Raw genomic sequence first — 12,024 nt, forward strand, 5'->3', positions numbered from 1 at the left:
CCAGGTACTTCTAAGTCCTTTATGTGTTTTATCTCATTTAATTCTCACAGCAACTCTATAAAATAACTGCTTTTATTATTTATGCTTTTCAGATAAGGAAAATGAGCAGTAACTAGACCAAGCAGGTCCACAGCCAGAACCCAGGAAATGTGGTCCTAATGCCTGTGTTCTCTGTCACATTATATTGCCTAACAATATTAGAAGTTATAGATTCGCACTGCAAAGACAACCAGTGCAAAACTAACCTTTTAAAGAGCTCAGCTACAGAAATAACTGATAAATTTTTTATTTCCACACAATTTTTCAGGAGGCAACTGAGTAAAGGCCTTGAATTGTAAATGGTAACCTATAAAATTTACTGAAATTTGACATCCAAAAAAAAGAAGAAAGCAATTACTAAAGTGAAACAAAAAAATTGGCCTATTACTGACACACAGGTGAAGAAAAATTCATAATTACAATATACTAACCAAGAATAGGAAGTTATTGTTGTAGCTGAGATTAATAGGTTCACATTCAAATTTGACACTATTTCAGATTTGATTTGGCAAATTTCCCAAAAGCAAACACAGATAAAAGAATATGAAAACCATATATACGCTGCTTAAAAATTTTTCATAATTTTACCTTTTGGTTTCGGGGTAAATCTTGAACATTTGATGGAGGCTTGTAATTCAGAACTAGTCTTCTAAATTCCAAAAGATTGAATAATGACTGAAAAAGAACAACAATTTAAGATAACAGAAGGGAAAATTCTATTAACAGAACTATAAAAATATGACTGGCCTGAAAGATTTATTTTATATACAGAATATTTCCCACTAGCACAAGAAGGCCTATTTTCTCCCTGAGAAAAAGTCACATTTCTTTTATTTTGACATATTATTCTTGATCATTAACAATATTTACGGTACTGCAAAGGAGAAAATTATACGTGGACAACTCAAAAAAACATAATATATATTATTAAAAGTTTCCTTTCTTTATGTTACTATGTGCCTAAGCAGTTTCCGCAAAATAAAATCTACACAAATGCAAAGTTGAGAACTTTTTAGACATGTTATGTTCAGTATGAGTTTTCTAGAGGTATCAATTCTACAAAAATATAGTACAAATAAATTTATGGGCCAGATGCTAGGTGATAGAGACACAAAGAAATTACGTATTATCGCTAATGGTCAAGGAGACACACAACCTAGAAAGGAGACAGATATTTAATTATAACAATAGCAGTGTTACTCAAAAATACAGTAATATTGAACATGTAGAGCATAATGAAAGCATGTGAAAGATGCTCATGAAAAAGCTTCCTGCAGCTATGTTTTTAAGCTATAGCTTGTAACCCATTAATGTCATCATGATAAACATTAATTTAAAAAACTGAAATAAAATATAATGGAAAATATCAGAACATGTCATAAACAGTCAATTCACCAGAGTATCATTTGTAAAATTTTCATTGGTGATATTTTTACATACATATGTATGTGTAAAGTGTTTTACAAAGTAAAACGTATTCCTTTCTGTGAGTCACAGTTTATAAAGTTTGAAAATCATTGCACTGGAGGTTATAATGTATTAAATCTTAGTAAAAGATGGGTTAGCCAACTTGCTAGAAAATAAAAATAGCACCACAAATCCATAAGAAAACAAGATTTTGTTTAGTACTGGGTGTTGGGAAAACTGGTCCACTATATATAAATAGTCATATATAGATATAGATGTGGATTAAAGATGTAAATATGAAAGGTAAAACCATAAAACTGATAACTGTGATCTGAAGTATTTTTTAATTAAACAATATGAACATATTCATTTATTTATTCTTTCATTTAACAAATATTTATGGAGCACCTACTACATGCCAGACACAAGGAAGACAGGCAGCAGAGAATAAAATATATCAAGTCTCTGCCCTTGTACTATCTTGTTATTGCAAGTTAAAACAATGAGAGCAGATGTTATAAGTCAGAAATAATAAGTACAATAACAGACCAAAATCAGAAACTTAAGGAAGCAGCATTTAAAAGCCAGAGGAAAAAGAGCTATAAGAAAGACAAAATAAAAATAGTAAAGGAAGTGTGGAGTATGAGATCACAGAAGAAAAAGGGGTAGAAAAAGCTTTCAAACATAGTTGTGTATCAGAATAACTGCAGAGCTTTAAAAATTCCTATGTCAGGAACCTCTCAACAAAGATATAAAGTACCATAGAAGATTCTGGAGTACATCCAAGAATCACTGGCAAATTTCATGAAGGACAAGATTAGTAAAGGTTGAAGGTTGCCACATTCTAGTAAGGTAAGGGCAAGAAAATAATCTTTAGACTTGTCAATTGGGAAGTCACCTTTCCAGTAGAATGGTAGAATGGCAGAATAGCAGCAATGAGTCCTGAAGAAATGGGATAAAAGTAAGGGGGACAAAGTACAGACTGTTCTTAAAAGGAATTTAAATAGGAAAGAGAATATTGACAAATCTGGAGAATCTCAATCCCACTTCTATGCTCTGAGCTCCCACTGGAAAACTTTTTTCTTCTTCCTGAACACCCTTTAGAATTTCCTTTGGTGTGGGTCTCCTGGTAACAAAGTATTTCAGCTTCTGCTAAACTGAAAATTGTGGGGGCCTTTTTCATTTTTTAAAGATTTTTGCTAGTTATAGAATTCTAGACAGCCAGTTAACTTTTCCCAGAACTTTAAAGATAGCATTTCTGTTGAGAAGTCAACCATTAGTCTTATTTTTGCTCCTTCACAGAGGCGATACACCTTTTCTATCTGGCTACTTTTAGTATTTTCTCTGTCTAGAGTGTTTCTCTGTTTTACTATGATGTGCCTTGGTGTAGTATTCTTTACGTTCATACTACCTGGTTCCTATTGCTTCCCTAATCTGTGGCTTCATCTCTTTCATCAAGCTTGGAATATTCTTTGTCATCTCTTCAAATATTGCTTTTATCCTATTTCCCTTTTAGTTTCCCTCTGGAACCAAAAATAAATTGTGTTAGTACAATTTACACCATGTCCAAAATATCTCTTATATGCTCTCATCTGTATCTCATGGATTTAGTGTGAAAATGTTCCACAAACTGTCCAGTTGACTAATTCTCTCTTCAGTGTGTCTGTATCCTGCTAAACTCTTCCACTGATATCTTAACTTCATTTATCATATTTTTCAGTTCTAAATTTTCTATTTTAGAAATATTTTGTTTTGAACAAAATATTCTATTTTGTTCTTTTTATAGTTTTTAGTTTTCTATCAAAATTCTCAATCATGCTTCTAATTCCTTGAGCATAGTAATAGTTACATAACAAATAATTCGATTTTTAGGTTTCCCTGTAGGTATATTTCTAATTATCATTTTCTCTTAATTTTTGGACATGTCTTATTTTCTGATATAACTAATTATGACTGATTTGAGTGCTAGACACTGTATGTAAAAAACTGGAGAAAAGGGGCTTCCCTGGTGGCGTAGTGGTTGAGAGTGCACCTGCCGATGCAGGGGACGCGAGTTCGTGCCCCGGTCCGGGAAGACCCCACATGCCGCGGAGTGGCTGGGCCTGTGAGCCGTGTCCGCTGAGCCTGCGCGTCCGGAGCATGTGCTCCGCAGCGGGGGAGGCCACAACAGTGAGAGGCCCGCGTAGCGCAAAAAAAAAAAAAACTGGAGAAAATTCTAAGTTCGAGATGATAGTATCTTCTAACAGAATTTACGTTTCCTTCTGGCAGGCAGCAAAACTGGGACTACTTGCAAGCCTAGATCATCTTAACCCAATCAATTCTGAGAAAATCTGAAGCTGGGATTCACAAATTATAAAGCCTGGCCTATTTTTCAGTTCTCAGTTAATTCTAGGGTGTAGCCCTTTAGAATTTAACTGAAAATCTGAGGTGTTTCCTAGGGCTCCAAGCCTGTGTGAAACTTTGCTTAGCTCCCCAGCCAATCAGCAGTCACTTCTGAAATTGCCTCAAAGATAAAATCAGCCCAAAATGTGAAGCTTACTCTCTGAAATTCTTGTTCTCTCAAAGTGTAGCCTCAAAATTCCTCACTGCTTTAGGGTTTATGATGCCTTCAAAAAGCTGATTTCATTTTTCTTTTGTTTTGTTTTGGACTCCAGCAAAATATGAGCGGGTAGATATCCGAAAACAACTTAATATGTTACTACCCGAAGTAGAATTTGTGACCACGGATTATCACAACAAATCACAGAAATTTATTTTAAGTACCAATCTATACCATAAACCAGGCATAGTAGTATTAGTCAACACATGCCTTCAAAAGGGGTGGGAAAGAGTAATTGTCACTACTGCCTAAATTGTGTTTGTGAGTCATACACATTGAAAACAAGTATCCTTTCATTCAGTCCAAAGCTAATGTGTCAATTTTGAAATTTGTTAAAGTAGAGTTTGGTTAAACTCTTGCTAATTTCAGAGAGCTAATGGAAGATGAGAGTTTAAATACATAATTTGTGGAAAACAAAGAGTGATGATAAGACAGCAAAGGGAGACATAAACTGTCTATAATGAAAAATACTAAGGAAAAGCAACATAAATTCTCCTTGGTGGATTTCTTAAAAAATGAAATGGTATCAGATAAGTTTCAAAGTGAGACAGAAACAGACTGGCAGGATTAAAAACTGAAAGTCTGTATACAGAGCAATTAAGCCCTATGTCCTTCCCAGACTGAGAAGCATCAGACAAGTACTCTCTCTTCCTGTGGAATACAGGAAAATTTAAACTTCGAATATAATTTAACTGACTCAGGTTCATAAAAATCAGTCATAGTGTGTTTCAGGGTAGGATGAGATTCAGGGCTACAAATAGGGTTAAGTAAAAGCCTGCCAACTGACCCCCCAATTGTCCCTTCCCCAATTCCCTTTCTCTAGACCTGCTTTTGGAAAGTTAGCAACCATGCTTAAACCACAAAAAAATCAGGATCCAGTCTGGATTTGAGGCACAGAAATCTCATGTTGTAAAGGATTCCCCTCACCAAAAAAAAAAGAAAAGAAAAGAGTTAACATGTTTGAGATGTTTGAGTATATGAAACACACTATGGATAATACCTCAAAAGAGAGGTTGAAGCAGCTGGAAATTTTTAAGGATAAATAAGTATACAGAAAACAGAAAGAAGAAAAGGCGGCAACTGACAACTCCAGGAAAACAAAGAATTACAGAGGGGTAGTCTTAGTAAACCACTATAATGTCTACAAAGTCAAAGAAAATGTAAACACTGACTATTTTCAACTGGTGATATAACTATGTTGGGAGATGAAAGGAAAGGCAATTCTAGGTAGGTGAAATGAAAGAGCTAAGTCCTCATCTATCTCTGCAGAAAGGCATGTCATTTATAAAAACAAAGATAGCAAGAGAAACCGAATTGGTTGTAGATGCCTTTAAGAAGCAGGACTATGCTTCTCAGGCAGGGTGGTTTGGAGCAGAGGACTGTTATTTTTCACAAGGCTATTATTGCTATGGGATTTTTGGTTTTCTCTTTGAACTATGTACTCATGTTCTTTGATGAAAATTAGAGACAAAAGCAAGTGCTATGAAAAACACGTTAAATGATATCCTGAAATGTTTTGAAAACTTGCAGCACCTTTTCAATACCATACTTTTAATACATTAGAGTGGTAGAAGCATCTTAAGTCTTCAATTCCACCATAAGTAATATATGCTCCTTTATGGTTCATTCATTTACTAACTCAGTAATTACTTAAAGGGTTCCTCCAACGTGTCAGACACTCTACTATACACTGGTACAGAACAGTAACCTAGATGATGTGCTCTCTGCCCTCAGGATGCGTGTATTTTAGTCAGCTTAGAGTTTCATCATTTATGCATAAGGCGACCATATACTTTATCATCCAACCCATAACCCTTCTGAGTATGAAAAAGGGCTTCAAGACTAATTAATAGGTGCTGATAGATCTACAATGTGAGTAAACTGGGACTGTACTAGGCAAACTGAGAAGTATGAGCACCTTACTTCTGAGCATCTCAGAGGCATCCAAATAGGAATGGTGCTAAGGTTTATCATGAGAATACATGGATTACTTGAACTTAACACCCCAAACCAGAGAAAGAGGAGAACATATTCCTATAAGTAACTACCTAATTCACTGACACCCTAGTGGAAAAAGCAGCCCCAATTAGTACTTTCTACATAAAAGTTCCTTTTGAACAGGATGAAAATAGTCCTGACTAGATAACTGGTTGATACCCAATCTAAAGACAGTCAGGCTAATATTATTAGCATCCAAAAGATTATGGAAGCCATTCTCTGTACAACCTTCTCCTTGCTTACAGTCTCTTTCTGATATTCTGTTCCCCTTTTCTTCCAAAATACTTAGGTCTCAGTACCTAAAGGAACAAATATAACAAAGCTGTACCTTCTGTAGCCTACACTCATTACCTACTCTGAAGTTAGAGATTTCTAATCCCAGTAAACTACTATAATTGGTAGCAATACTTACAAAGAAAAGAATTCCCTGTTGTTTCATACTAGTCTTGCCAACTAAGTATAATAAATTCCATCCCTGAGAAAAGTTTGTAATTGAAACTTCACAGTACATTTATGTCACAGCCTGAACAAGTTCCACCTTGCTTTGGAAAATACAATTTAAAAACTTCCAACACTAATACAGATTTCCTACCCAAATTTTCTTTCATAAGTGAAAAGTTCCATTTATGATGATAAACTGTTATATTTCAGATGTCTGTGAAATTAAGCAAATGTCAAGAAATGAAAAAATAAAATATTTCAATTACTAGAAAAGTAAAAGGTACTTAAAATGGGTTAAGAGACTTTAAAATTACATTCAAAAACAAAACGAAGTTATCTCCAGATAAATTTTTCTTCCCACCCACAATTTTCTGAACTCTGAAGCTTAATGTTTTTCCACATCCCCAAGTCAGTATCTTATTACTTTATTATAATCCAAATTTTTCAAGGTTAGCGGTTACTTCTCCTAGGTGTTTATTCTAACTAAACTATTGATTCTTTAGAAGCACTTTCTTACTTCTTATAGTTTTCTAAGAGAAACAGCTAATCAATGAGCCTCATTTACTGGCTGTAACAGTGTAAAGGTAGCATCTACTTGTCCAAATACAGGCTGCAAAGCATACTCATAAACACTCAGATCAGAGCCTTAAAACTGTGCTTCATATTTTAAAATGATGACTAAATTATGAAATTTAGATTGAACAATGAAATGCAAAAAAGCCCTTACTAACAGTGCAAGTAAAGCAAGACAGCCTATTAAGAAGATCTAAGAGATTAAGATAGCAAATAAAGTTTGAGATATTGTTGGCATGTAAGTGAACAATTAATGCATACTCAAGGCCAAGAACAAAAGTATCATCACAAATTTATGCTAATCCAGGTATTCCTTAACATTTTAATAGGCTGGAAAACAAATAACATACCATATTATTAACTAGTATATACCACAGTTTATTAAAAAGTGAGGCATAAATCCAGAAAACCAAAGGAAATCAAATTATATAATATTATTTGCCAGAAAGGCAGAAAAGAGTTGGAAATTATAACACGGAAGTAGAAAAAAAGTTAAAACTACAGGTTAATTGCCTCGAGAACACAATTAACAACCTTGTAGAAATGAACTTAATAACCTGTGAGTTGCATTAATATCATATGAAAGTTTACGCAGTATACAGTTTTGGAAAAGTACAAAATGAATAGATATTTTGAATGTAAAAGAATGTAAATTAGAAGACATCTAATGATTTAAAAAGTACTCATCAGAAATAATAAACAAGCTACAATTCAGCTGTATTAGGAAAATAAGCACACAAATATTAATTTTCCTAAATGGCAATTAAAATTAAGAGCATGTTATTCATAGATTGTTTTATTTAAGGAGACTTTAACGTTTTACAGTTTGACAGATAACATTATCAATGTCTGAGAATGGTAAAGATTTATGTCAAAAGTCATATCACATAAAAGTTAAAAAAAAAAAAAAAGAAAATTAGTCCAAACTGAGAAGATGATGGATATCTATGCATACAAACATTTTTCATTTTAGAATAAGGAGCTCAAGAAACATTTCATTAAGGCCTTTCCAAGTTAGAAAGAAAATATGTTATTCTTTATTTATCAACATTTATTCTTTACGTCATTCTCACATATGTATTGAGAATTATTTCTCAATCTGTTCCCTCCTCAAATAAAATGCTCTCTTACATAAAAATAGTATTTAAATGACTATAATTCTTGAATGATATTTTCCATTATATATAAATAATTCTGATCTGACTCAAAAAAAAAAGTTTTGGTTTCATACCTTGATTACATCCTTCCCTAAATTTGCAGGGATTTATATACAAAAATATTTTCTTTCCACTCTGACAATTCCCAACAAATGGGAAGGAGGAAAAATTAATTCTGAATAAGGCATTAGGTAGTGTTCTATCATTAAAACTCCATACTGGGAGCGAGGAACAAAGTGGGGTGGGGAATACTGCAATCCCCAAACTAGGTTAGTAGACAGAAAGGCATACTAAAACCTGATCTGCAGTTATATATAAAGTATACAGCTTAAAAGAAACACAACCCCAACCCACTTTCCATTGCTGTCAGGCCCACCGAATAAGATCTGCATAAAGACTCTTACCTGAATAACAGCACTAAACCAGCAAGTATTGCCAACATTCTTTAGTCCAACAGGAGCTTTGTCCTGCCTTTTTCTATCATAAGGGTTTCGAGAATCTCTCCAAACTTCAGTAGGTGTCCTCTTCAAACATGCTTTATTTTCTGCTATGCTGGCTTCAAGAACTCTTAAACAATGGGAAGAAGATGATGGGGAAAAAAAGTACAGTATTAATTTAGTGCTGTACCCTAGAAAATAGCATACTATAAACTAAGGATTTTAATAGATTAAGCTCTAGACAATCCATCTGGGGAAGTAATATTTAAAACTAAATTTACTCAAGCGGAGGCTAGTTTTAAGAACATAGCCGTGGCAATGCCAACACATCAAGAGGCATGCAGCCTATTTTTCTCAGAAAAAGGAAACTTCAAACACAAAAAGACAGCATTATGTAATAGGAAATATATTAAATTATATTTCAACAAATTAGAGGCTTAGTACCAGGGATACAGTACCTAGATAAGTTTTCTGAAAAGTCACTGTATTGAAATACATATTTACAATATAACATAATGACTATTTTTATAAGAATTACTTTGAATCAAGAAAACTAAAAAATGAAAAAAAGTGTACTTTTATTCCTCTGACCATTAATTTCCTTTTCTATTATAAAAAGGGTAAAGTAAATTCTAGGGTTCCTTTCAGTTCTAGAGATCCATGATTCTACAAGAGCTAAATAAAGGGAGAGAATATTTATGTGTTCACTTCTTTACCCAAAAGTTTGCCTAGGGAGAAATCTACTGAAATAAATATCTACATTTCAGAATAATAAAAGATTAACCTCTTCAAAATAAATGCACTTACACAATATCTAAAAATATATCTAAAATATCTAAACACGGCTAAGAGTAATGCTACTTTGCTTAATGGTGTTCTTCTTACTCTTAAACATGTAACAACATGCTGGAAAACCCTAATCCTCACATATAAACTAACCATGCATTTTTGCCTGCTCAAGACATGTGTTACTTACTATTCTAAATAAGCATAAATAATAGCTAAATATCTTAACGCATTTTGTATTCACTACAAAACCTCAGCAAGAATAAGTTTTTTCAACTTTTTTGGCTTCTTGAGAAGATCTCATTCATGCTACACTATTTTCCTCCTAAAGATTTTGCTCTATCAGATTAATGTCAAAATAATATAGCTATCTTAATTATGCAGAAAAAGTAAATTATTCTTTTGTCTCTAACCTTACAACATGACATTAGATACAATGTATTAGATTCCAAACTAGTATTACTTAAAATAACTTATATGAATGTAGGATAGAGTCTTCTTTGGGAATCAGTAAAACCACATACTGAAAAAAAGAAAGCAGAAAACATGATAGGGACTTCCCTGGTGGCACAGTGGTTAAGAATCCGCCTGCCAATGCAGGGGACACGGGTTCAAGCCCTGGTCTGGGAAGATCCCACATGCCACAGAGCAACTAAGCCCGCGAGCCACAACTACTGAGCCCGTATGCCACAACTACTGAAGCCCACACGCCTAGAGCCCGTGCTCCACAACAAGAGAAACCAACCACAATGAGAAGCCCGCAAACCGCAACAAAGGTCCCTGCTCGCCACAACTAGAGAAAGCCTGTGTGTAGCAACAAACACCCGACGCAGCCATAAATTAATTAATTAATTAAAAAATAAAACAACATGATACATTACAGTGTAAAGATCAAAGTAAACTCACATATTTAAAAATAAACAGTATACACTTTTAAGAGTGGTCCAACATTAGCAGCAGTACTCTGCCCAAATATCAACTCTCCATGCAACCTCAGCCCATACAAGCTTTTTCTCCTAAACTACTGACCACTAAAAGGTAGTAGAACTCCTTGGAAGGTATTTAGTTAGATGAATTGGGGCATAAGAAAATCAGCATTTATCTAGAACATCCCACTCTTATCAGAAATAAGTTTTAAAGAAAATAAGGGGGAGGTAAGTCAAAGAGCCAACTTGAGAGAATTCCTACTGTTCAAGTTGTACAATTCAACATAATGTAATACAAGAATAAGGATAATCAACTGGAAAAATTAAATTTGTACAAGGCGACTACTTCAAAAGAGAAAAGTTAACACATGGTATACAAAGGTAAATACAACACCAAAGTCTATTTTATATAACAAGGTATATTTAATTATTTATTGACTTTTATAAGTGGGAATGTTTTCATTTGAAAAGTTTGCTCCTTTTGTAACATATGTATATCCAGAAGTATAAATAAAGGAACCTTAATTCTACATTGGTAATTAGAAATGAATGAACTAAAAAACAAGCAATGGGTTCTGGGTGAAGTAGCAACAATAACACAAACAGGAAAGAAGAATTAGCACCAGCGGTCATATATAAGGGACAGAAGAGGCATAAAGCAATTGATTAGCACCAGTGGGCATGTACAATAACCATTAAAAAAGAGGATTCTACAGTATATTCCAAAAGCATAAACTGATCAAAAGTGAAGGAGAACAAGGAGAACTACACTCATTCCTAAATCTTCGAGGTGGATGATCCTCTACCATTACATATTTTTAAACTTCTAATTATAATAAAATACTAATTAGAAATAACCCTTTTCAATGCCAACACACCAGATCATTTGTATCATAATGACCAGGAAACGGGTCACACAGACAACAGTCATGGAAAACTTGAGAAGACCTGATTTCTATAAAATGTGCCGTCTACAAAAATTAAAGTCTAAAAGTAAGTCACATGTACTCCAATAAAGGTTAAAAAAAATAAATATTAAAAATTGAAAAAATAAAAATAAGTCACATGAAGTTAATAACAAAATGAAACTCAGCCTCAAGACCATATTGAGTAAAACTAGGTCTCCTGTTCCCCACAAGTGTCAACAACCCAGCCCAAATCTACAATCTAGACTCCCCTGAGATAATGACATTCTTCTAATTCCAGATCTAGTTAAGGTTACTAAAAACTAAAAACCAGAAAGTATTTTTTTAATGGTTCGATACAGTCAGTTCAGGCACCCTCCTCTTCAGCCCCCTCCCACCAAGAAAATACATCTCTCGATTTTCACGTTGTATGAAAACATTAATGTGATAAGATAATATAAGCTTTTTAGTTCCCTTGCCTACTTTTGGGAGAATGTATGGCCTCAAATGTACTTTCTAGGACCAAGGAGCTTACCTGCACTTTTTGTTACAAGAGGAGGGAAAGAAAGTCAAGGATATAAACTGAAGATACCATCTCTCCAGCATTCCCATAAAACTTTTTACAGAGGTAAAATTACATACAAACTGTAATAACTGAGTAGAGCTTAAGACATACATGTTCACTGTTTCTCAAAGTGACCTAAAGATATAAAAATTTTTTAAAGTATCCATTTCTAAACCACATTTATTTTTGGT

The 12,024-nt window shown here is 33.8% G+C and overlaps 1 protein-coding gene across 2 annotated transcripts in view; it reads right to left on the bottom strand.

The window, feature by feature from the left end:
• USP25 (ubiquitin specific peptidase 25) overlaps positions 1-12,024 on the bottom strand; it is a 140,952-nt gene that overhangs the window by 86,978 nt on the left and 41,950 nt on the right. For both annotated transcript variants that reach the window (XM_029214127.1, XM_029214128.1), the window contains exons 5-6: positions 8,619-8,781; positions 628-714 (exon numbers count right to left, since the gene is read on the bottom strand). In XM_029214127.1, coding sequence (XP_029069960.1) covers positions 628-714; positions 8,619-8,781 — 250 coding nt within the window. The remainder of the gene's footprint in view (positions 1-627; positions 715-8,618; positions 8,782-12,024) is intronic.

Source organism: Monodon monoceros, unplaced genomic scaffold, assembly GCF_005190385.1.
Source record: "Monodon monoceros isolate NGI ecotype Baffin Bay Population unplaced genomic scaffold, NGI_Narwhal_1 Super_Scaffold_11, whole genome shotgun sequence".
NCBI classification, from domain to species: Eukaryota; Metazoa; Chordata; class Mammalia; order Artiodactyla; family Monodontidae; genus Monodon; species Monodon monoceros.